Genomic DNA, 27,963 nt, shown 5'->3' on the forward strand with positions numbered 1-27,963 from the left:
CTGTTTGAAGCTACTGTGAATAAATAGCAGGTGATCTAAGTTTAGTTTTTTAATTAAATTTATTAAAGACAGAAGAAGAAATAATGATATACAGTATTTGAACAGATGTAAGTAAATAAAAACACCGGAGTTCTAAAATGATTTATTCATTAATAAAGTTTATCTAATATTATTTTAATGAAAACCAAGATGAAAAAGACTGAGTGAGGCATTAAGCAAATAGCAGATAAGACCAACAACAGGTATATTTATGTAGTAGTGACGAAAAGTCTCCTTGTAGCTTGTGAAGCTCATCATTTTTAGGTTGACTTTTCTGCTGTTACAGGTCATTAAAGGAATTTGACTTTTCTGCTGTTATGGGTCATGGGAAGGAAACGCCTCATAAAATGGATAACATGTACTTGATATAGAGGGTCATTCCATGTCAAATCAACCAATGACCCACACATTTGGGTCTCAAACAATTCTGGAAAAATTACTAGGTGTACCCAGTCAGGGCAACCTGTAAAGTTTTTTTTGACGCAAGATCAATACTTTACAAGATATAGCCAATTTACCAAGGGTTTGTCGATTTTATCTGGTCTCACTTTTTCATCAAATTTTACAAGTCCATAGCTCAAGAACTAAACCACCGACCAGGCTCAGACTTTTCACGCCAATACATTAATTGGTATAGTATGTGATAAAATGAAAACATTTGGTCCAGATGACTCTACATGGCCAAAGCACCTCCTTGAAATTGACCAAAATTTAATTTGCATTTTTGGCTTAGCTATGTTTAGGCCTCAGAAACACCTACTTATAACCAACACAGACTTGTGATTTTTTTTCCTTATTCAGATAACTACATATGCTTTCTGAAAAAGCAATAAACAGAAAAGTAACTGTATCACGGTTTGAACAGCAAACCTCTATAATCCAAAATTCATTTTCAGAGCATCCCAATGGCACATGGGAATGTCAAGATAATTTTTAAAATATTTTTCATTTATTCTAGATTGTCCCTTTTTTCTCAAAATACAAACCTTACTTTTCTTATGCAAATATTTCATGCTCATTTTCCAGCCTAAACAGACTGAATGCGTCATGTGTTAATAATGGTAATCCTTGAGTTTTCAATAAGTTATCAAAAATGTCAAACTTTTTTTCATATCACATGATGATGTAATATTTCATGTTGCTGAAGAGAGACTGTGATTCTCGGTGGCCAAAAGAGTACCTGGTATTCGAGAATACCACTGTTACATTCCTAAAGAAAATGGCAAACTTATAGTCAAAGATGCCCTAAACTCTGCACTTTGATTGAAACAGAAATGGGTCACATTCCTGCTGCTGCAATACCAAGATGTTAACATTTAATTATAACTAGTGTTGTATTTAATGATAAATCAAGCAGCAGTTGTTCATGTGTTGTGCTTTGGTGATTTATTTTTTTCCATTAATGTTATACCCAAGTTAATGAACAAGAACTTGATGATTATCAATACTAACAAATGATGTATTTAACTCATGTTCAGAATGGAAAATAAAAATGAAAGATTCACCTAAGAAATGTAAGACTTGTCTGGAGGGCCCATGTACGATAAAGGAAAAGTAATTTAAAAAATGGAAAACATATACAGTGATCCCTCGCTATATCGCGCTTCGCCTTTCACAGCTTCACTCCATCGCGGATTTTATATGTAAGCATATTTAAATATATATTGCAGATTTTTCGCTGCTTCGCGGGTTTCTGTGGACAATGGGTCTTTTAATTTCTGGTATATGCTTTTTCAGTTGGTTTGCCCAGTTGATTTCATACAAGGGACGCTATTGGCAGATGGCTGAGAAGCTACCCAACTTACTTTCTCTCTCTCTCTCTCGCGCTGACGTAGGGGGGTGTGAGCAGGGGGGCTGTTCGCACACCTAGATGATAGGGACGTTGCTAACTTCTGTGTGCAGCTGCTTCCTGAAGGACATGCTGCACGGTGCTTCGCATACTTAAAAGCTCAAAGGGCACGTATTGATTTTTGACTTTGTTTTTCTCTGGCTCTCTCTCTCTTCCTGCTCATGACGGAGGGGGTGTGAGCTGCCGCCTTCAACAGCTTTGTACCGGCGGTGCTTCGCATACTTAAAAGCCAAACAGTCCTACTGATTTTTTTTTTGACTGCTTGCTTTGTTCTCTCTCTCTCTCCTGACACACACTCCTTTGAAAAGGAAGATATGTTTGCATTCTTTTAATTGTGAGACAGAACTGTCATCTCTGTCTTGTCATGGAGCACAGTTTAAACTTTTGAAAAAGAGACAAATGTTTGTTTGCAGTGTTTGAATAACGTTCCTGTCTCTTTACAACCTCCTGTGTTTCTGCGCAAATCTGTGACCCAAGCATGACAATATAAAAATAACCATATAAACATATGGTTTCTACTTCGCGGATTTTCTTATTTCGCGGGTGGCTCTGGAACGCAACCCCCGCGATGGAGGAGGGATTACTGTATATACTAGCCAACCCACGGCGTAGCATACGCCGTATAATTATTTATTGATGGGTGAACACTTCCTGAACGACACAGTTGTCCAAATGGGGTGGGTTTGAGAATACGACTGTGAGTAAATGAAAAGATCGCAAAGGCCAATCTAACAGGAAATTGTCTGCGTATAAAAGTAAAAGGCAAATTTGAATCTGATGGGGTCAGGGCTATCTGGGGAATAAGGAATTTGTGAGGTAGGAGCTGCGATAGTTTTACACTCCAGTACATTGCGGTGAATGCTGGTAACAGTCAGTCTAGTGCCATCACAGAGACTTCTTGCTGGCATGAGGTTTCTGAGACGCATGATGACTGAACCTATTTTAATTTTGAGTTTATGCGGAGGCATGCCAGTGGGAGTAAGACTGTTAAGAAACTTGATCTGCGGGATCATCTATGACGATGGAGTCAACGTACTTGTTCATTAAGGTGTAGTGAGTCTTCGTTGGTGACGCTTAATATAGCTTGTGTACTGAGTTGTTCCGAAGTCAAAGTTGAGAAGTCGATGTTGCCATACAGTTGTTGAACGGGATCAGAAATAAAAGGAAAACAATGTGAAGGTAATGGACATGGGAGGAGTGTTAGAGTTGGCGGGCGGGGCTCTGTCGTGCGTATCCCATGATGCGAGAGGAGGGTTAGAGTTTATGCGGAGGCATGCCAGTGGGAGTAAGACTGTTAAGAAATTCTCTGGGGAATGAAACTTGATCTGCAGGATTGTCTGTGACGATGGAGTCAGCACTGGTGAAAGTTACTTCGTCGGTAGGGATAAGTTTCAGTACTTGTTCATTAAGGTGCAGCGAGTCTTCGTTGGTGATGCTTAATATAGCTCGCATAGGATGGGGCTCTGTCTTGCGTGCGTGGATGTAGGAGGAGGGTTAGAGTTGACGGGCGGGGCTCTGTCGTGTGTATCCCATGGTCTAAGAGTTGGTGGGCAGGGCTCTGTGAGTTGGCGGGTGTGGCTCTGTCTTACTTGCCATGGTCTGGTCTCCGTCTTGCGTGCCATGGTCAGCTGCTTAGTGAATTGTTGGTGGGCGGGGTTCTGTGAGTTGGCGGGCGTGGCTCTGTCTTGCGTGCGTCTTGCTTGCCATGGTCTTAGTGAATTATATACAGTATATAGATTGTCACATATGTGCGAGTAAGAGGCAGCTAAAGGGCCTAAGTAATAGTAATAAAACATCCGACCATGGGACGGCGGAGTGCGCCGACTGTGTCTCTCAGTTCCCTACAGACCTTTAACGGGAAATCCTGCAAGGTTCCGCTGCCTCAGAAGACATCACTTCCGGTGCCGACCCCTTGGATGATATCACTTCCGTACCTGAAGACATCACTTCCGGTGCTGGGGCCTTTGCTCACATCATTTCCGGTCCAGACGACATCACTTCCGATTCCGGCCCTTTTGATGATGTCACTTCCTCTACGGGCCTTTAAAGCCTCCATCTTTGTCCCTGATAATCAGTTTTGTTTTGGACTCTCTTCTATGCACATCGTGCTACTCTGATTCAACTTTTGCAGCTGGGAAAATAATATACGGGTGGCTGCCCCAAATCTTTATGATGTCTTTGACTCATTATTATCACAATACACACACACATTATATTTATATATATATTATATATATATATATTGTGGCAGGTGGCCGGGTGTGGTCATCAGCCGCCTGCCTATTTAAGGAGCTGCCTCCCCTCACTCAGAGCGGGAGTTGGGTGAGGAGGCTGACGAGGTCGGAGAGGAGGCGGCAAGGAGAGGCCTGAAGAAAGAGAGAAGGCTGAGAGAGAGAGAGAAGCCTGGACTTTGGGAGACTGTTGGGGTTTGTGTGTGGCGGTGCACTTATGGACTCTTGTAAATAATAGTGTAAATAAACATGTGGTGATGGCTGTACACGTGTCTGCCTGTCTGTGTCCGGGGCCATCCATTCACAGTGGTGTAGTTGGCAGGATGCTCCGCCTGGTTCAAGGCGGGGACCTGCATCAAGAAATAAGTCTGTGGATGGCACGGCACAGCAGGGAAGCTCACCCACGTGCCGTAGGGGTGGCGTGCAACCAACCCCGCAGGACTATGTGGTAACCCGGACCGTTAGCGGTCCGCCGGTGGACTGTGTGTTTCAGGGGTGGTTCAAAGACGCGGCGGCAGCAAGGGGAGCTGCCGGGAAGGAGAAGCTGCAACCACGACAGCCGCAGTAGCCGCGGAGCTGCCCGGAGTCTCGTCTCCGCGTTTTGAAGGAAGACGAGATGGCCAAAGACCGGAAGTCCCTCCTTGTGACAGGTACGGGGTTGGATAGCGTGTCCCGTGTACCCGCCAACGATTGGATGAAGGCGGGCCCGGGGAATGTCCATCCTGTGCCAGCGAGAAACCCGAGTGGGCCGGAGAAAAGGGCCTATAGAAAGCAGTCGGCGAGTGGCGCTGCTTGTCAGGTAAGCGCGCCGTCGACTGACTTTCTCTCCCTGGCAGCGGTTCTGCAGCGGTTGCAGAGATGCCTTCTGCTAGCCGGATCGCAGCCACCTGAGCTACGTGCCCTCCGGGCAGAGACGCTGGAATCAGGGGGGACGGCAGTCGCGTCAGAACAAGCACCGCTGGCGAAGCAAGAATCTTCTGACCGGACAGGTACAGCGGGGACGGTAAGTAGGACCGGCCCCGTAAAGCTACGGACGCTGGTGGGACAGGGTCTGTCCTTCTGCTATAGGCAGACCCGAACTGCCACGGCGTCCCAAAGAAAGAGGAGGAATTGGAGGAAGAAAGCCAACTCCTCCGACAGAAGGGGACGTGTTGCTCGGTGCTCACGTCCCAAGAAAGGCTGGCAGAGGGAAAACCCGCAGCCTGAGAGAAGAGCGTATGTGATCCCGTTGGCAGTACCGTGGCGGGGAACACGGAGGTCTCAGATGGGGAGGCCGAGAAATAGATTATCGGGGTGCCGGTCGGAGCGGAGAGCGTTGGCCCACGTATGGAGGAAGCGCGCAGAGGGGCCGCGTCAAGGCAACGTCTTCACCCCGTTTTTCTCTTTGTTTTGTAGGACCGGGCCCTAGGCTGGAACATGTCGGCCTACCGCCAAGAACAACCTACCCTCGCGGGACGGGCCGCTCCCCCTAGGGGTCTCGGCTTGCGGAGGAGTATTGTGACAGGTGGCCGGGTGTGGTCATCAGCCTCCTGCCTATTTAAGGAGCCGCCTCCCCTCACTCAGGGCTGGAGTCGGGTGAGGAGGTTGACGAGGTCAGAGAGGCGGTGGCAAGGAGAAGCCTGAAGAAATAGAGAAGGCTGAGAGAGAGAGAAGCCTGGACTTTGGGAGACTGTTGGGATTTGTGTGTGGCGGTGCACTTATGGACTCTTGTAAATAATAGTGTAAATAAACGTGATGGCTGTAAATGTGTCTGCCTGTCTGTGTCCGGGACCATCCATTCACAATATATATATCTATATATATAATTCACTAAGCCAGAAGACAAGTAGCCAACCATGGAAAGCACGGCGGAAGGGGCGTGGATTCACTAAGCCGCCGATAAGTAAGACACCCATGGCGCACGCAGGAAGGAGCCACGGCCACCAACTCTAAGACCATTGGATGCGACGACAACTCGCAGAGCCACGCCCACCAACTCGGACGCGACGACACAGAAAAAACGGTGTCATTTATATTCGTCTGTCGTAGAGGCCACATGCACCTCCGAGCCACATTGACTGTTCATAGAAGCATGTTTCTCGCGGAGGTGAATCACCATATGCAGCGTGTAAAACGGTTTGCGAGGGGTATCCCATGGGATCCTTAAAACAATCCTTTACAACTGAGGTTAAAATACAATGAAGTAAGCAGTCTTTAAAAACCAATACGCCCTGTGCCTCTGTTTCATTAGCGTCGGCGGTCCTCCAATTGTAAGTCACAGACAATTGTATGTTTCCCTCTCAAAACACAATGAAGGAAGCAGTCTTTAAAAATCAATACGCCCTGTGCCTCTTGTTTCATTAGCGTCTCACCTGCTTCATCCAATGGTCTTAAAGTTGGGGGCTCCATGAGTTACTCTTGCGAGCGGGCACATGACCAGGGGGTGTGTAAGCTTAGAGAACGAGGGTGGAGGGGGGAGGACCAGGTAAGAAGAGGCATGTCTGTCGTGGAACTGAATGGCTGAATGACCGTGCGACGACGGTCGACTGGCAAAAACTGGCCGACAAATTAAACGCGTGTGCATTGTACTAACTGAAAGCAGCGTTACGGATTTTGCAAATGTTCATTTTTTTCCCTCCTTTTAGACAACTGTGTCTTTCTGGAAGTGTTCAGCAATCAATATATTATTTTTGGGGCGTTTGCCTGCAGGACCACGTGCAGCGAGCAAGCGAGACAGAGAGCGAGAGCGTGTGACACACACACACACATACAGGCACGCGCGTGCGGGAGAGAGAGTGTGCTGGACACATAGGAATAATAATACTTCGTTACATTGATATATCGGTGTTCTCAGTATTCAAAGCGCTATCCACACAGGAAGGAACTGGGAAGCGAATACACAATCTTCCAGAGTCTCCTTACTGCAAACCAGCAACACTACTACAGCCCCACAAGGCAGTTAAAAAATACACCGGGCTTGAATTTGTTTTCACTTCTGTGCATAGCATAGCATAGCATGTTACTTTTCTTGGTGGCTTATTACATTACGGATGTTTCACATGTACATTGTTTCCCCTGTGCTTAAAAGACATTAAAAAAGTGTTTCTCAACTACGCCATGGTCTTAATGTTGGTGGGCGGGTCTCCGTGAGTTGCTCTTGCAAGCAGGCACATGACCAGGGGGTGTGTAAGCTTAGAGAACGAAGGTGGACGGGGGAGGACCAGGTAAGAAGAGGCATGTTTGTCTCGGAACTGAATCGCTGAATGACCGTGCGACGGCGGTCGGCTGGCAAAAACTGGCCGACAAATTAAACGCGTGTGCATTGTACTTACTGAAAGAACCGTTACGTATTTTGCAAATGTTCATTTTTTTTCTCTCCTTTTAGACAACTATGTCTTTCCGGAAGTGTTCAGCTATCAATATATTATTTTTGCGGCGTTTGCCTACAGGACCACGTGCAGCGAGAGAGCGAGAGCGTGTGACACACACACACACACACACACACACACACACACATACATACATACAGACGCGCGCACGAGAGAGAGCGCGCTGGACACATAGGAATAATAATACTTCGTTACATTGATATAGCGGTGTTCTCAGTATTCAAAGCACTATCCACACAGGAAGGAACCGGGAAGCGAACACACAATCTTCCAGAGTCTCCTTACCGCAAAGCAGCAACACTACTACAGCCCCACAAGGCAGTTAAAAAATACATGGGGCTCGAATTTGTTTTCACTTTTGTAGATAGCATTGTTGCAATTTTACTTTTCTTGGTGGCTTATTACATTACGGATGTTTCACATGTTCATTGTTTCCCCTGTGCTTAAAAGACATTAAAAAAGTGTTTCTCAACTGTGACTACAAGTACTGACAACTGAGTCGTTCAGGAAGTGGTCACCCATCAATACATAATTATGCGGCGTATGCTACGCCGCGGGATGGCTAGTTTATATATATATATATATATATATATATATATATATATATATATATATATATATATCTATATATATATATATATATACACACATATATATATATATATATATATATACATATACAGTAATCCCTCCTCCATCGCGGGGGTTGCGTTCCAGAGCCACCTGCGAAATAAGAAAATCCGCGAAGTAGAAACCATATGTTTATATGGTTATTTTTATATTGTCATGCTTGGGTCACAGATTTGCGCAGAAACACAGGAGGTTGTAGAGAGACAGGAACGTTATTCAAACACTGCAAACAAACATTTGTCTCTTTTTCAAAAGTTTAAACTGTGCTCCATGACAAGACAGAGATGACAGTTCTGTCTCACAATTAAAAGAATGCAAACATATCTTCCTCTTCAAAGGAAACAGAGATGAAAGCAAACATATCAATAGGGCTGTTTGGCTTAAGTATGCGAAGCACCGCCGGTACAAAGCTGTTGAAGGCGGCAGCTCACACCCCCTCCGTCAGGAGCAGAGAGAGAGAGAGAGAGAGAGAGAGAGAGAGAGAGAGAGAGAGAGAGAGAGAGAGAGAGAGAAACAAAGTCAAAAATCAATATGTGCCCTTTGAGCTTTTAAGTATGCGAAGCACCGTGCAGCATACTTAAAAGCTGCACACAGAAGGTAGCAACGTGAAGATAATCTTTCAGCATTTTTAGACGAGCGTCTGTATCGTCTAGGTGTGCGAACAGCCCCCCTGCTCACACCCCCTACGTCAGGATCACAGATAGTCAGCGCAAGAGAGAGAGAAAGAAAAGTAAGTTGGGTAGCGTCTCAGCCATCTGCCAATAGCGTCCCTTGTATGAAATCAACTGAGCAAACCAACTGAGGAAGCATGTACCAGAAATTAAAAGACCCATTGTCCTCAGAAATCCACGAACCAGCAAAAAATCTGCGATATATATTTAAATATGCTTACATATAAAATCCGCGATAGAGTGAAGCCGCGAAAGGCGAAGCGCGATATAGCGAGGGATCACTGTACATATACCAGGGTCCTAGAAACTACTGAAATAGTCAGAAAAAAAAAACTGAAATGTAGAGATGGCAGGTAATTGAAAGAAACTACTCTGGGCATCTCTCTCCTAGGAGGATTTGTTTTGCCGACGTGCTCACCTCACTTGAGCATTAGCAGCGGGAGGAAAAGTAAAAGGGATACCGTTTTGCCGATGTTAGTTGCTAAGCGACTTTTGTCTTTCTTCTGAGGTTTTGTTTTGCTGACGTGCTGGCCCTGCTTCTGTTATTAGCGGCTAAGCGAATTTTCTGTTTCCTCGGAGGCAGAGCCCCATAGTAATCTAAATGAGTAAGTTCATAAAATCCAGTGCTCAGTGAGAAAGTCAAAATCACAATAAATAAATAAATTACCAATAAACAAAGTCATCTCAAAGATTTTAGATATTCATCAGTCTACTGTTAGGCAAGTTGTCTATAAATGGAGACAATTTGGCATTGTGGCTACTCTGCCTAGAGGTGGGCACCCTGCCACAATCCAAAGTCAGTAATGAGGTAAAGAAGAACCCTAGAGTGACAGCAAAGGACTTGAAGAAGTCATTAGAAGTGGCTAACATCACTGTTTATGAGTCAACTATACGCAAAACATTGAACAAGAAAGGAGTCCATGGCAGGACACCAAGAAGGAAGCCACCCACTGCTATCAAAAAAGAACATTGCTGAACGCCTGAAGTTTGCGAAAGAGTACTTGGACACTCCACACCGGTACTGGGAAAATGTTTTGTGGAGTGATAAAACCAAAATTGAATTATTTGGGAGGAACAAGCAGAACTTCATTTCGTGTAAAAAGGGCACTGCATACCAACAACAAAACATCATCCCTATAGTAAAGTATGGTGAAGGGAACATCATGATTTGGGCCTGCTTTGCTGCATCAGGGCCTGGACAGCTTGCCATCATTGAGGGGAAAATGAATTCACAAGTTTATCAACAAATTCTCCAGGATAATGCGAGGGTGTCTGTCTGGGTGATGCAACAGGACAATGACCCCAAACATTGCAACAAATCCACAGCACAGTGGCTTCAGAAGAACAAACTCCACCCTTTGAAGTGGCCCAGTCACAGCCCAGAACTCAATCCTATTGAGATGCTGTGGAACGACTTGAAGAGAGCCATACACAGAGGACAACCAAAGAATATGGAAGAGTTAAGGCAGTTCTGCAGGGAAGAATGGGCTAAAATTCCCCCCCACAATGTGCAAGTCTGATCTGCAGTTACAGGAAGTGCCTAGTTGAGGTCATTGCTGCCAAAGGAGGGTCAACCAATTATTAAATCCCAAGGTTCACTTACTTTTTGCACTACCACTGTGAACGTTGAATGCGTTTGTAAAATAAAAACATGAAAGAGTAGAATGTTTTGTGTGTCATTGGCTTAAGCTCATTGTGTACATCAGTACCTGTGACTTAGATTAAACCAGATAATTCCAAAGGGTTCACATACTTTTTACTTTGACTGTACATAAAAAAACCTGATCTAAATCTGTTAAGTAGTTCTCTTGTAAAAAGTGGACAGACATACAGACATTGGATTTTATGTATTATATATTAGTAAACATTCAAAATAGTATGCAGTTAAAGTCTCAACAGCATTCTCAGCATTTCTGGAGCTTAGTAGAGCCAGATAACTATAAGAATCTTCACCATGCAGTTCTGAATATGTCTGCTTTGTTTGGGTCAACATACTTCTGTGAGTCTACCTTTTCTGACATGAATGTCATGAAATCAAAGTTCAGAACAAGACTGACAGAGGAACATTTAAATGACTCCATAAGAGTGAACCTACTGTAAGTGGCTACACTCAACCATACACCTCTCTTGTTGACTCCATGCAGCGGCAGTCATTTCACTAACAAAAAACACCTCACACATGCAACTGGACATGTGAATACTCTTGTGAAGTGAAACAGTAACATGTAACAAAATGACAAATGAATAAGTAATATCTCTGTATTTGTAATTGCATTGTTTTTTTTGACAGCATTCATGTTTTAATTCAATGATGTGAGATACACTAGAAAATGCATACAAAATGCACTTGCAGGTGAACTAAATATTTTTTGTGACGTTTTAATTTTTCATTGTCTCTGACCTCCTTAAATTTTCCTGACATATGCCAAGAAATTCATAGCTCCTTAGAACTTTGTCAATTGTCCGCTTTATTTTGCGTCAATTAACACGATGCAGCTTGCACTCTCACGACCCCCATTAGGCCAGATGAAGGAATCAGGCAGCTACAATTTTCACACCCGAAGTTGGTTCGGAAGTGTTTATCTGGCAATGAGTTGTAAGGAATTATATAGGTAAATGAAATACTGCGATTCAAAAATAGATACATTTCATGTGTGTTCCGTATTTACAACAATCTGTGTAAATGTTGAATGATACAGGAAATGCAAGGCAAGAAATGTTGAACACACAGCTAAAACATATGGTACTAGCCAACCCGCGCCGCATAATTATTTATTGATGTGTGAACACTTCCTGAAAGACACAGTTGTCCAAATGGGGTGGGTTTGAGGATACGACTGTGAGTGAATGAAAAGATGGAACTCTGGAGAGAGCAACATACAATTGTCCGTGACTGAAAACTGGTTTTGGCAGATGCAGGCATATCTTTTTGAAAGTTTGGCCCTGTGCCTTATTAATTGTCATTGCAAAGGCCAATCTAACAGGAAATTGTCTGCGTGTAAAAGTAAAAGGCAAATTTGAATCTGATGGGGTCAGGGATATCTCAGAAGTGAATGGTGATAGTAGCTGGAAACATTTGGGACATTGCCACAATTTCTGCCTCGCCACCAAAAACTCCGGAAGTATTCATGTAGTCAGCGTATTGTTGAGCAGACTGTACGACTATGCTTCCGTGACTAAGAACAACGCTCTGTCGTGCGTTGCCCATGGTCTTAGAGTTGGTGGGCGGGGCTCTGTCATTCATACCCCATGCGCACTGCCTGCTCATGCCTCAAGAGCGAGGGTTGACGCAGGAGGAGGGTTAGAGTTGGCAGGCGGGGCTCTGTCATGCGTATCCCATGACACGGGAGGAGGGTTAGAGTTGGCGGGTGGGGCTCTGTCTTGCGTGCGTGCGTATCCCATGGTCGGGTGACTTGGTGGATTATATATAGAAAAGCAACCGGAAACCGAAAAGAACAATGAAAAGTCAACGTGGCTCAGAGGTGCATGTGGACTGTAGCAGAGACGATTATAGCTCGCGTGCTGAGTTGTTCCAGAGTGACAGTTGAGAAGTCGATGTCGCCATATAGTTGTTGAACGGGTTCAGAAATAAAAGGAAAACAATGTGAAGGCAACGTCAGAGGTGTTCCGTTTGTTCCGTCTCTAACATCGAGGAGCCATGTTGCGAAATGTTGTTCTTCAGGAACAGCTCTCATATTTGTCGTCAGTGTAAGAACATGTATGTGACGCCACAAAGGTTGCTTGTTAATGCAACTGGCGACAGTAAGTGCTCGGGAGCCACACATAATGACGGGGAGAATTTGTCGGAAATCTCTACCCAATAGTATTGTTTTGCCTCCAAATGGCTGCGTGTCACCCGTGAGGTCACGTAATAATAACCTGTCAACTGCCTGGAATGTGTATGCATGTGACATTGGCGCCTCGTCCCATATTATCAATTTGGATTGCAGAAGATGTCGAGTGTGTGGCGAGGTAGGTTTGATGTTGCATGCGGAATTAGTATTCAGCCTCAACGGTATTTTAAAAACGGAATGTGCAGTTTGTCCACCCAGAAACAATGTTGCAGCTATTCCTGTAGATGCTACGGTTGTAGTAATGTCTCCCCTAGCTCAGATGGTATGAATCAGGGTTATGTAGACAAAGGTTTTCCCTGGTCCTGCAGGACCATCTAAGAAGAAGCATGTTTGTCGGGGATGGGAATCGCTGTATGCAGCGTGTAAAACAGTGTCAACAGTGTGTTTCTGTTCTGTGTTGAGTTTGTCGTAGTGTTCCGGGAGGAGGGTTAGAGTTGGCGGCTGGGGCTCTGTCGTGCGTATCTCATGACGCGGGAGGAGGGTTAGAGTCGGCGGGCAGGGCTCTGTCTTGCATGCGTGGACGCACGAGGAGGGTTAGAGTTGGTGGGCGGGGCTCTGTTGTGTGTATCCCATGACGCGGGAGGAGGGTTAGTTGGCGGGTGGGTCTCTGTCTTGTGTGCGTGTGTATCCCATGGTCGGGCGACTTGGTGGATTATATATAGAAAAGCAGCCGGAACCGAAAAGAACAATGAAAAGTCAACATGGCTCAGAAGTGCATGTGGACTGTAGCAGAGATGAAAGCGACTGAGGCGGTGTTTGGTGAGGTGTTGCGTGCTGGCACATGAGCAGGCAGTGTGCATGCCTCGAGAGCAAGGGTGGACGTGGGAGGAGGGTTAGAGTTGGTGGGCGGGGCTCTGTCGTGCGTATCCCATGATGCGGGAGGAGGGTTAGAGTTGGTGGGCGGGGCTCTGTTGTGCGTATCCCATGGTCTTAGAGTTGGTGGGTGTGGCTCTGTTGTGCGTATCCCATGGTCTCTGTCTTGCGTGCCATAGTCAGCTGCTTAGTGAATTGTTGGTGGGCGGGGCTCTGTCTTGTGTCTTGCCTGCCATGGTCGGCTGCTTAGTGAATTATATATATATATAGAAGATAGTAATAACGACATAATGCTGATGTAAACTGTAGAATGTTTGAAGACTTAAGTCCAAATATCAAACATACTCTTTCAGCAGTGGCTCTGAGGCTAGGCAACCGTGGCAGCAATCAGAAGGTTGGCAGTTTGAATCCTGTAAACACCAGAACTGAATTTACTCCATTGGCCCTGTATGCAAGGCCATTAACCTGCAATTGCTTCATCTTGTTCCAATGTGGTGATGAGATGTCACCCATTGCACGGCTGTCCTCAGGTCCCAATCTGTGTGGCTCATCATTTAGTGGGTGCAGTAATGCGTTGTAATCAGCGCATGCTCCAACCATCATCATCATCATTACTTTTAGAAAAGTGAGCAAAACAAGTGTGCTTTTATTCAAGAATAAATCCAAAGTAATAGAAATTATTCAAATAACATGTTGCTGAAGCCCAAATATCAGTCGATACAAAATAAAAAAAGTTTGCATGCATGTGTGTGTTTGTGCTTTTCATTTCTGACCAGTTGTCACACTTCTCCTTCCCAGATCCACACAGGTGGCACAGTGGATTTGCTACCACTTAGGAGACAGGAGATAATGGGTTCAAATCCTGGGTCATCCAGCTTTCTTATTAATTTTTCAACATTGTGTAAAATAACTTTATAAAGTAACATAAAAGGTTTAAATACTGGTTATCCTTTTACACTAAACTATTACTAAAGAGATACAAAAAAAGTAAAATGCATATGTTCATTTTCTTTAAGGAGATTAAATATTACTGAAGAAAGAAAAAAAAAAAACTAAAACAGCCAAATGGGGCTATGCATACGAACTTAAAAGGTTTAAATAAAACAGAAATATATACTTTTATTTTTACTTCCTTAACTTGTGGAGGGTGTATCCTGTAGCAAAGCCCTAACTTTTTCGTGAAAGCCCGTTTCAGTCAATAAGTCTTAAAAACAGGTGTAAAGATATTGACAATAAGCTACGCAAACCCACCAAGACATGGAATCGTTTAAATCAAGTATCATTACATCTTCCTTTCTTAAAGAGAAGTAAGGCAGTACTTATAAGCTTACATATATATATATATATATATATATATATATATATATATATATATATATATATATATATATATATATATATATATATAGAGAGAGAGAGAGAGAGAGACATACATACATAGTTGTACAGGAGAAAAGCAATCTTGCCTGAAATCAATGGCAACCTTTTGTAGGTCTATGAACTTAATTTAAACTTTAGGTTTACACGGTGCTTTCTTTCCGAAGTACCTGCACTCATGAATATGTCTGTATGCATCAGTCACTCAAATCCCCGCGCTTCACACCGGCGAAGTACTGCTTTTAAATTTTTATTAAGAAGAAAAGAAAACCTTTTTAAATTGAGAGAAAATACACCAATAACAATTTGTTAAGGATCTCTTTTTTTTGTGAAGCTGCCTTTACTCGAGTGATCACTTCGAGCTGACTTGCTGGCTAACCATAAGCATTACCTGGTAGGTAACCACCCATGTCCTCACAGGTGGTGCAGTGGTAAGTGCTGCTGCTTTGCAGTAAGGAGACTGTGGAAGATTGTGGGTTCGCTTCCCGGTTCCTCCCTGTGTGGATAGCGCTTTGAGTACTGAGAAAAGCGCTATATAAATGTAATGAATTATTAATTATTATTATTACACAATCAGATTGTGAATCAGACTACGAATGCCGTGAATGTAATTACCCCGATCTACATGCTGTCAAATAAACGAACCACACGCCGTGGCGCAATTTTAGGGGCTTTGCCTCTAGCGCTGATGTCCGAGGTTCGATTCCCGTAAGGGAGTGAAGTGAGCGCTTCGCACCGGCGAAGTACTGCTTTTAAATTTTTATTAAGAAGAAAAGAAAACTTTTTTAAATGAAGTCTTAAAAAGAGCTGTAAAGATATTGACAATAAGCTACGCAAACCCACCAAGACATGCAATCGTTTAAATCAAGGCGCGAGTCGAAAAACACCATCCCATAATATTAGTTAACGATTAACACATTTCTATATGTATTGTAAGCATACAATACAACTGATAATATGTTGCGCTTATTTATCTGGTGTACCGACATTTTTGCTTGTTTAACGGCTGAAATCCAACGTGGTTTGTGCCCTTCAGAATGAAAACAGTTTGCATTTATCTTTTTAATAAAAGGCGAGCTTTTAAGCCTGAGAAATCACCCCGTAAATGCACATGTTTAATTGCACATGTGTTAATATGTATGCTTACACGAACTTAAAAGGTTTAAATAAAACAGAAATATATACCTTTTTATTTTTACTTCCTTAACTTGTGGAGGGTGTATCCTGTAGCAAAGCCCTAACTTTTTTCGTGAAAGCCTGTTTCAGTCAGTAAGTTTTAAAAACAGGTGTACAGATATTGACAATAAGCTACGCAAACCCACCAAGACATGGAATCGTTTAAATCAAGGCGCGAGTCGAAAAACACCATCCCATACTATTAGTTAACGATTAACACATTTCTATATGTATTGTAAGCATACAATACAACTGATAATATGTTGCGCTTATTTATCTGGTGTACCGACATTTTTGCGCATTTAACGGCTGAAATCTAACGTGGTTTGTGCCCTTCAGAATGAAAACAGTTAGTATTTACCATTTTAATAAAAGGCGAGCTTTTAAGCCTGAGAAATCACCCCGTAAATGCACACGTTTAATTGCACGTGTTAATATGTATGCTTACACAGTATTAAAAGACATTCAAAAATTAACGTCATTTACTTTCGTTCCCACGTTTGACTCGTGCTGTAAATCTCTTCCTTGTTTTTAGTTCATGTGATTACGTAGGAGGTGTGATGACGCGATACGTGACTCCGCCTCCTCCATTAGAGTATATGGACAAAAAACAGGTTCCAGTTATGACCATTACATGTAGAATTTCGAAATGAAACCTGCCTAACTTTTGTAAGTAAGCTGTAAGAAATGAGCCTGCCAAATTTCAGCCTTCTACCTATATGGGAAGTTGGAGAATTAGTGATGAGTGAGTGAGTCAGTCAGTCAGTCAATGAGGGCTTTGCCTTTTATTAGTATAGATAATAAAAACATACAGTTGATTTGAGAATGGTACTTGTAATACTTATTAGTTTTGAAGGGATAAAAGCAGACACACAAACACTTGTGAATAATTTTTTCTTCCCTTCTTGACACCACAATGTCATTGGTGGGTGTGACTCTTCCTCACACATGGACATTCACATCAGCATGTCATTTGAATTATTTTTTTATTCAGTTTTACTCTTGGATAAAAGCACACTTGTGAAAAAATGTTCTGATTTAGCTGTTTGTTCCAAGAAAAGAAACTGAAAAAAAATTGTTAAAAAATATCGTTTAGTGGGCTACCACTGATCCTATATAAAAGTATCCAATCTTTTCAACAGCTCTCCCTGCAGGCTAACTTCTTAATCCTGATCATCATTATACCTCAGATACTCTGAGTTCTTCCTGTTTATCTTCAATCCTCTACCTTCTAAAGCCTTTCTCCATTCCTTAAACTCCACTTCCTCCTTTTTGGTGCTACACATCCCAATGCCATCAGGAAAAAGCAAGCACCAGATGCAAGGCCAGATTAAGACCCCTACAGGCCCCTTGGTAACATAGTTCCGCAACAGAGAGTAGATCATACTTTTAACAAGGCAGGACGTGGAGGCCAGGTTGTTAAATACAGTGTGGTAATTCCCATACTTGATTTAGGTGCAAGACTCGAACGCTTCATCTTTGGTTCAGGATTGTAGGGGGAGTATTATGTTTTGAGGGTTAGGGGGTATCATCATGGGTTTCCCTGGCCACTTTTATTTGCTGATAGCTGATTGTGTCATTGAGTGAGGGGGTTTATTGGTGACAAGGCCCCTTGCCATCACAGACCCCTGAACACCTGACAGTAGATCTGACACTGACAACAGGGAATGGTGGTCTTTAATCCCATGAGTCAACACATCTGTAACTAGATCGCAGCGGGAAAGAATTAAGGAAGATCCCTGATGCAGACTAAATTAGATCTTGTTTGTTCACAAAAGACAACTGCAAATGCCATATGTCAGTAAGCACAATATGAAACATACTTCCAAAAATGTTTTTTTTTAGACAAAGCCTTCTCATTCTTAAAACTTGCACTGTGTAGTTGAAGAGAAATTGAGATGTGACAGTACTCCTCCTAATATTACTCAGATCTATCCTCCTATGTACTCATATCTGGCATTATCTTCATTATATGGCTTAATCAGAGAACAAGATGAACAGTCCTCATCACCTGATATGCAAAAATTAAATAAATAAATAAGAACCAAGAGTAAAACATAAGATGTGGAAGATCAAACAAAATCTTTGTGTAGGAAATTGTTAAGTATGAATACCAAACAACAGTGATGCATGGTGAAAAACATACCAATCGTACATTTTTTTTGCTCTCTTCTTAGGGGACAGGACATATGCTGAACAACATGGTGAAACCAAAATCCCCAGGTCTACAACTCTAATCAAAAATTATATTCAGGGCTTGATTTATATGTATTACTGTTAATTAATTTTGATAAACATGTCAATATTAGGATGGCACAGTGGTGTAGTGGTAGCACTGTGGCCTTGCAACAAGTAGACCAGGGTTCACGTCCTAGGACCTCACTTGTGCGGTTTGCATGTTCTATGCATTTCCACATGAGCTTTTTCTGGGTGCTATGGTTTCCCATGCACATTAGGCAGATTGGCAATACTAATTTACCCTCTGTGTGTGAGTGTGTGTGCTTACCCTGCAATGTGCTGGAGCCCTGTCTAGGGATTGTTCCTGCCTTGCACCCATTTCTTGCTAGGTGAGGCTCCAGCTTCCCTCTGAACCTACTCTGGATTAGCGGGTACAGACGTTGGATGGATGGATATCAATGTTAATAAATGATCAATTATCAACAGTTAAATCAAAAATAAACGAAAAATTATTTTTCATAAACTCTCTTAATTTAAACGGTCTTTTTAAGATTTATGTTGCTGGCTGTATCATTCATTTCTTTTAAAAGAAGTATTTATACTAGTACTTAACATCAAGCTAAACTGTTAGCAAAGTAAATGAAATTGATGTCAGCTGTATTAAAAAAAAAAGTATCAGCGAACACCTTGCAAACTATAAACCCTTCCAAAAACTGAATGAGTACTATAAATTAAAGCAAGACTTCTTTAAAAGGCAACAAAAAGCAAGCTGACTTCAACACAAATATTTGTAGTGAGGACAACTGACTTATAACTGCATTTAAGCTTAAGCTTTAAAGTGCCTTAAGAGAGAACTACCAAATAAGGAAATACCTAGCTAGGATTATCTTTAAAATGGCAGAAGTACCACAAACTATTTGCTTACAATTTCCGATTACTATTTTGAGAGCTAGATTATACAGGTTTTTCAGCTCCACATAACTTGAACTAGTAATGTTTTTAACTGCATCTTTTGAAAATATCCATTTCAAAACCATTTCATTTTTAGAGATGTAGTATAGTGGGTATAGTATGACTATGCCTCCTCCTTTAAAAATTTTGTAAAAATACAAAATAATTTTTTTTTAATGGTACTTAGTACCAGTACTAATTAAATGAAAAATTCAAACACAGTAAGATGCAAAAGTCTCAGACACTTCCTGCAGGGATCACATAGTGAGAACATTGAGGAAGTTGTTGACTGCACTACTGACTACATCAGCTTCTGTATGGACATTGTAATTCCAGTAAGAACTGTACGCTGCTATGCTAACAACAAGCCATGGATTACAAGTGACATCAAGGGCCTTTTGAACCAGAAGAAAAGGGCCTTTAAAGACGGTGATCAGCATGAGCTCAAGCGCGTGCAGAAGGAACTCTGAGTCCAGCTCAGGGCGGCGAAGGAGCAGTACAGGAGAAAGCTGGAGCAGAAGTTGCAGAACAACAACATGAAGGAAGTGTGGGATGGGATGAAGATCATCACTGGCTGCAGCTCGAAGCGGGGTACCACCATCGAGAGAGACATGAAGAGAGCAAACCAAATGAACAACTTCTTTAACAGGTTTGACCACCCTAACCCACTTTCACTCTCACCTCGGAGTACTGCACCCTCCACACATCCTTCTGCTGATACCAGCATAGGAGAGACATCCCCACCCATAATTACAACAGCGCAGGTGAGCAGAGAGCTGAGGAGACTTCGTGCCAGCAAAAGCAGCGGGTCCAGATGGAGTATCGCCAAGACTGCTGAAGGTCTGTGCATCGGAACTGGGGGGTCCTCTACAGCGCATCTTCAACCTGAGCCTGGAACAGGGGAGAGTCCCGAGGCTTTGGAAAACATCTTGCATCACCCCAGTCCCAAAGGTATCACGTCCTAGTGAGCTGAATGACTTTCGGCCTGTTGCTCTGACATCACATGTGATGAAGACCATGGAGAGGCTGCTGCTTCACCACCTTAGGCCACAGGTTCAACATGCCCTTGACCCTCTGCAGTTTGCATATCAGGAGAAGGTGGGAGCGGAGGATGCCATCATCTATATGCTATACCGATCCCTCTCCCACTTAGACAGAGGCAGTGGTGCTGTAAGAATTATGTTTCTAGACTTCTCTAGCGCCTTCAACACAATCCAACCTCTGCTCCTTAGGGACAAGCTGACAGAGATGAGAGTAGATTCATACCTAGTGGCATGGATCGTGGACTATCTTAAAGACAGACCTCAGTATGTGCATCTTGGGAAGTGCACGTCTGACATTGTGGTCAGCAACACAGGAGCGCCACAAAGGACTGTACTTTCTCCGGTCCTGTTCAGCCTATATACATCGGACTTCCAATACAACTCGGAGTCCTGCCACGTGCAAAAGTTCGCTGATGACACTGCTATCGTGGGCTGCATCAGGAATGGGCTGGAGGAGGAGTATAGGGACCTAATCAATGACTTTGTTAAATGGTGCAACTCAAACCACCTACAACTGAACACCAGCAAAACCAAGGAGCTGGTGGTGGATTTTAGGAGGCCCAGACCCCTCATGGACCCCATGATCATCAAAGGTGACTGTGTACAGATGGTGCAGACCTATAAATATCTGGGAGTGCAGCTGGATGATAAATTAGACTGGACTGCCAATACTGATGCTTTGTGCAAGAAAGGACAGAGCCGACTATATTTCCTTAGAAGGCTGGGGTCCTTCAACATCTGCAATAAGATGCTGCAGATGTTCTATCAGACAGTTGTGGCAAGCGCCCTCTTCTACGCGGTGGTGTGCTGGGGAGGCAGTATTAAGAAGAAAGATGCCTCACACCTGGACAAACTGGTGAGGAAGGCAGGCTCTATTGTTGGCATGGAGCTGGACAGTTTAACATCTGTGGCAGAGCGAAGGGCGCTCAACAGACTCCTATCAATTATGGAGAATCCACTGCATCCACTAAATAGTATCTCCAGACAGAGGAGCAGCTTCAGCGACAGACTGCTGTCACTGTCCTGCTCCACTGACAGATTTAGAAGATCATTCCTCCCCCAAACTATGCGACTCTTCAATTCCACCCGGGGGGGTAAACGTTAACATTTAACATTATACAAAGTTATTGTCTGTTTTTCACCTGCATTATTATTATTATCAATCTTTAATTTAATATTATTTATTGTATCAGTATGCTGTTGCTGGATAATGTGAATTTCCCATTGGGATTAATAAAGTATGTATGTATGTATGTATGTATGTATGTATCTATCTATCTATCTATCTATCACTTTAGACAGATCACAAAAATATTTATTTTTGTTTATGACTTCTGGATTAGTGGGTCAATAGAAACGAGAGTATTTCAGAGTTCCAGACATTCTCTTTACAAAAAAGTAAGTAATGCAATAAGATATTTGAATGTCTGTAAAGAAAGATAATAACCTAGTAATAGACCACTTTCCAGTTAAAAAATGCAAGATGTTTGCAGGAATCAAGGTGTCTCCCAAGTAGATATTTCTCAGCAGGCAGTTGTTTCCAGATGTTCTGTCCAAGCTTTTTTGTAAAAGCACAAACAAACATGCTGGACTATGGACCAGAAATACACTGGTCAGCCATAGAAACAGAGCAGCAGCAAATGAGAACTACATCAAGCTTATTTTACTTCGAAATTAGAGGATGTTCGATATTGCTATCAGCACAGAACTGTCAGAAACTACTGGGACTCTGGTCCACCAATCTATAGCCAGAGATATCTTATCAGAAGTGGTCTTTACTGAAGAGTTGCAACTGAAAAGCCTCTGAACAGGAAATAAAGCCAATGTCTCAACTGTACACAAAAACTCAAGGACTGAGGTACAAAAAAATGGTAGCATGTCTTCTGGACTGAATGGTCAAAATTAGAAATTTCTAACTCTAATAGAAGGCAGTTTATCTGCCTAAGGGTTTGAGAACCATACATGGATGAATGACTACAGGCAACGCTGAAACACAGTGGAGGTTTCCTGCAGGTTTGGGGCTACATTTCTGCAAAGAGATTGGTGATTTGATTAAAATAAATGACCCATTCAGTGCAGAGAAGTACAGGGAGAGTTTATCCATTATAGCATAAGGGAGATCTCTGATTGGTTCCAGCTTTATTTTGCAGTATAACAATAACCACCAAGACACAGAAGACACAGCCAAAGACAGAAGGAAGAAAGACTTCGAAAGTCTGCAGTGGAACAATGGCGAGTTCTCCAAGAGGCTTAAAAGAACATGCTATGATTACCATCAGAAACTGCACACCATATCCATCCATCCATCCATTTTCCAACCCGCTGAATCCGAACACAGGGTCACGGGGGTCTGCTGGAGCCAATCCCAGCCAACACAGGGCACAAGGCAGGAACCAATCCCGGGCAGGGTGCCAACCCACCGCAGGACACACACAAACACAAACACACACCAAGCACACACTAGGGCCAATTTAGAATTGCCTATCCACCTAACCAGCATGTCTTTGGACTGTGGGAGGAAACCGGAGCGCCCGGAGGAAACCCACGCAGACACAGGGAGAACATGCAAACTCCACGCAGGGAGGACCCGGGAAGCAAACCCAGGTCCCCAGGTCTCCCAACTGCGAGGCAGCAGTGCTACCCACTGCGCCACCGTGCCGCCCTGCACACCATATATCAATTTCATTTTTTTTTCTGCTTAAGGCACTAAGGTTGTTTTTATTTAAAAACTATTTTCTAAGATTTTTTTATTTAAAAAAAACATTCATGGCGTTACTTTCAAAAGCAGTCCTCCTTTACAGCATTTCTTCCACAAGTACCTGAGACTTTCACACAGTACTATAAATAAGAAAAGCTGTGAACTAAAACATAGTATACTTAAAAATATTAATTTTTTACTGTTTTCCTGTTCTAGTGCTGTATGTCACTTTAACATTTACACAAAATGAATTCAATATATCGTTGTAGTTCAAGAAGCTGCTGCTGATAACTTTGTCATTATCCTTAATAGTTTATATTGAAATTAGTACATGAAAATGCTGTAAAATAATGTCTGTTTCTACACTTCAGCACTAATACTGCCTAGACTACAAGATAAGAATGTCAGATGAAATCTCTAAGAACTTGAATGTGATTCTTGGGCAGTACTTAAATGGCCATTTTTTCTTCATTATGTTTGCAGAGTTTTTTTGAGTGTGGGTAGATGGCAAAACGCGTGCTGTGATGCACTGGCTGATATCAAGTTTAGGGTTCAATTCAGGCCATATTCCTGAAAAAATGCAGACATTAAAGCATCACAACACAGGAAAATACAGCAACTGTAACATTGCTATCACACTAGGATTGCAGTTGTAGGCTCATAAAACAAATACAAAAATATTTAAGAACCATATTCCCATTAGCACAATATCAATGTATTTAATTAACTAATTTAGATTTTTCTCTATGTAAGCACTGTAACACCCAATTGTTATGTATCATTTGAAGAAAATAAAAATAAATGAATGAACAAGACAATCAAGGCGAGAGCTGCAACTAGGGTGTGTTGTTCATGATTCAGGAATACCTGCTTTTTTAACTAAAGTTCTTTCACCCTTCATTTAGTTGTAAGTGAATTCTGAGTAGTAAACAGCAAATAATAATTGCCCTTTATTGTAAAACCAAACTCTGTCACCCTGAAACAATCCAATCCTGTTGATATTTCTGTGTTTCAAGTATAAGGACCATGAAATGTCTTTTTATTATTAAATTGCATTTCAATATTTTGATATTATATGAATGATAATGAACAGTATATGATAATCAATAGTATCTACTGGACCAGGGATATTTTTTTTTTAGAAAACTAAAAGATTATTCTTTTCCAAAACTGTAGTCGTGGGAAGGTTTCAGTTTATCTAGCTGAACAAATTACTTAGCTGGTGTGGTGCCAAAACAATTATATTCAGAAACCTACATATCAAAAAGTGTATAACCATTTTAATGTTTAGTGCCTTTTCTTGTTTTGTGTACTTTTTAGCATAATTTATATTTTTAGTTCTTTTCTAGAAGTCTAAAATTATGAAATTATTACATGCATTTAAGACTTTGATGAGGATGTTGTAAAGTTAGGGATGGAAGCTGAATACCAACATCTTGAGTTCTATAACTGCATATGGCTACATTTCCTAATGCAATTTTGTACAATCTGATATGACCATAAAAAGTTCAGAAACATCAGTTGTATTATTGATGAACATCATCATTAACTAGTATTACTGATGAATATCATCATCAACTATCTCTAAACTATTAATTCCTCAGTAAATAGTAATTTTAGTTATTTATCTTCATCCCGATTGTGACATCTGACCTGTTGAGAAAGAAAAACATTAAAAAATTAGTCTTACTTACCTATGGAAACAGTGAAGATCTTCCTGAGATGGACTACGAAGTTTTTTCCTGATATCTTCTAGTTCATGACCCTCCTCTTCCCACCTTCTTCTCTTCATGCCTTTTCTGTGTTGTCCCTGCACAACCGCTTCAATCACATCAGAAACAGTGTCCTCTCTGTGACCTAACGTTGGGGCAGAAATTTGTAGAACTGAGGGAGTGATTATAACATCTCTTGAAAGGTGTTGTCGAGATGATGATGAATGGGATTCTGAGGACTCATGAACCAGAAGAGGATGCTTTCGAGGTCTTCCAGGGCGCCTCTTTACTATATTGTTACCAGTACGTGCTTGCCTTTGTAATTTCTTGGCTTTAAGAATCTTATTAACATGGTCTAGATTGCGCTTGGTTGCAAGTATTTTATCATAGCTACAAACTTTACGGACCTGCTGAAGCCGGACAGCTTCAATAAAAGTTCGATTAAGTCTAGAAGGTGAAGAGGATTGCTGAGAATCTGTGTGAGTTAAGTGACTTCTTTGAGATTCTGTGTAGCAAGACTGTCGGGCAGATGGGCTTTCTTGTCTACTACCCCCTCCTCTTTCTCTGCTGGGCGGCCTTCCTAGACCTTGGTTTGTAGGCGTGGAAACATTAGCTATAACCATATCTATTGTTTTATCAATAGCTGCTTGAGAATCACCAATACAGTGTGGATGTTGATGCTGTAGTATGCCCTCTGCAAATTCAGTGGTACCAGAGCGTAATCCTCGAGTTAGGATACTTGCACCTGTATTAAAAACACACAAAGAAATGAGAGGATAAATAGATAACCAAGTATTAAATTTCTGTTAACTGTCACAGCAACACAACATATTGAATTAGGCATGAATGTTAGCAAAACAATTAAACACCTGACAAAAACTAGGTGACTATTTAGTTTCTATTTAAAGGAAGTACCGCAAGGTAATCTTACTCATGTAAAAACACAACTTTCATCCAGTACTAAGCAGAACTTTAAATGTAACATTTAAAAACATTCCATTTAACACTAACTTTTGATAAGTTTCCATGCTGTTGTCCTTACGCCTCTATGACACCATGATAAATGTGAAAGTGTTAAAACAAATTAAGCAAGAATGGATTTTTTATTAAAAAATGTCAATAACTGCCTTTCAGTGTCCTTTGTAATTTTATTGAAAAATGTAACATTTATAGTAATTTTACTGATACTAATTTTATTAATAGCAATATTTTTCCCTTCAATGTAAGCAGTCTCAGAATAAAGTAACAACAATATATATCACATTAAACAAATACTTTTTTTCCTAAATGTGGTAATACATTATCATACTTATACTCTTGAGGAATAATTTAACACTGCATTTATTTCATCACATACAGTGCCCTTAATTATTATCTTAGTACATATTAAGTTACTCTGTATATGTTACTTATTTATGTTATTCTAATTAATATTTTTATTTTGCATAATGTTTGTTGTATATTTTATTAGTATCTGCTTTTATCCTTATAATTACATTGTTCTTAAGGAAATGCAATCTGATTTTTACAAAGAACTTACAGCTGCATTCAGTTTACTAAATACCCAATATGTAACATTTACATTATTACCTTTGTTTCTTATTAATTGTGAATTCAGAAGCTGCACACTTATTAACAATTATACTCAATGGCCATTTTATTATGTACAACTATTCTGAACCAGATAAGACTCCCTTTCGCCTCCAATACAGCCTGAATTCTTCTATGAATGAATTCAACAAGGTGCTGGAAACATTCTTTAGGGATGTGGTCAATGTTGGTTCAATAGAGTCATCTAGTTCCTGCAGATTTTCTGACAAACCGTTCATGCCACAAACCGCCTGTTCAACTTCATCCTAAAGCTGTTATACTACATTGAGATGTGGAGACTGTGAAGGCCAGTGGAGTTGGCGGAGGTCAATTGCACATTTGTGGAATCAACTTCAGATGATCAGAAGTACCAATTTGAAAAAGAGTAAATTTTGGTCATAAAAGGAAGCACAAAGTCAGCAAGGAAGCCTGGTTAGTACTGTGGTGCCTTTTGTGTGCCAAGAAAACATTCCTATGTCATTATACTTCCAATAACAAACTGTTACGCTTACAAAACACAAGACAGAATAATGATTTTATTAACTTTATGTCAAATTCTCAACCTACCACCTGCATGTTGTCAAAAAAAAAAAATTGTTATGCCAGGTAACAATTTGGTATGGAAACTCAGATAATTACTTTGTATATCAGTGGTGAGCAGAAAAGTATCTCAGAACGTGCAACATGTTGAACCTTGTGTGGGATGGGCTACAAATGCAGAAGACCACATCAGGTTTCACTTCTGTCAGCCAAGAAAAGAAAGCTGAGGCTGCAGTGGGCACAGGCTTATGAAAATTGGAGAGTTGAAGACTGAAAAAATGTAGCCTGGTCTGATGAATCTCAATTTCTGCTGAAGCATACAGATGGCAGGGTCAGAATTAGGCATCCACAGCATGAATCCATGCACCCAACCTGCCTAGTGTCAACAATTCAGGCTGGTGATTGTGGTGCAATGGTTTTGGGAATGTTTTCATGGCACACTTTGGACCCATTAATACCAATCAAGCATTGCTTGAATGTCATGGCCTAATTGAATATTGTTGTAGACCATATGCATCTCTTCATGGCCACAATTTAACAATTTTCTAATGGCTATTTCCAGCTTTATAATGCACTATTATCAGAAAGCAAAAGTTGTCTCAAACTGGTTTCATGAACAGGGCAGTGAGTTCAAAGTTCGTCTAGGGCATTCCCAGTCACCAGATCAGAATTCAATAGAACACCTTTAGCATGTGGCAGAACTGGAAATTGGCACCATGAATATGAAGCTGACAGGTCTGCAGAAATTATGTTATGCAACCATGTCAACATTGACCAGAATCTCAAAGGAATATTTCCTACATCTTGTGTAATCTACAGTATGTCACAAAAAACCAAGGCTGTTTTGAGCACAAAAGTAGGCAGATGAACAAAATAATAGAGACATCACATGACAAAGGAGTTTAAATTTGAGGTAAACTAAAAATTACAACTACAAATGCACCACAATAATCCTGGGTCACATTACCAAGTAGCAGCATGTACTATATAATTTTGGAGTGGTTTCATGGACACCAGGCTGAACTCAGATAGCTTCCACCCCAAACACCACATCTAAACATAACTGATGGGAAGTTCTGGACTATGGAGTGTGAAGCAAATTTTCACCTCCTTTATGCAATATCCCACTACACAAGTTTTAGGACTTGTTTTATAGCATTCCAAAACAGACTGAAGCTGTTCTAAAGGCAAAGGGCGACTAACTACTCAAATACATACACATAGTAAAACTACTAAAAAAAAT

The 27,963-nt window shown here is 41.5% G+C and overlaps 1 protein-coding gene across 1 annotated transcript in view; it reads right to left on the reverse strand.

Annotated features, from left to right (window-relative positions):
- ash1l (ash1 (absent, small, or homeotic)-like (Drosophila)) overlaps nucleotides 1–27,963 on the reverse strand; it is a 230,528-nt gene that overhangs the window by 99,253 nt on the left and 103,312 nt on the right. The window contains 1 exon segment of the mRNA XM_028795096.2: nucleotides 24,573–25,335. Coding sequence (XP_028650929.1) covers nucleotides 24,573–25,335 — 763 coding nt within the window.

The sequence above is a fragment of the Erpetoichthys calabaricus genome, chromosome 2 (assembly GCF_900747795.2).
Source record: "Erpetoichthys calabaricus chromosome 2, fErpCal1.3, whole genome shotgun sequence".
NCBI lineage: Eukaryota > Metazoa > Chordata > Cladistia > Polypteriformes > Polypteridae > Erpetoichthys > Erpetoichthys calabaricus.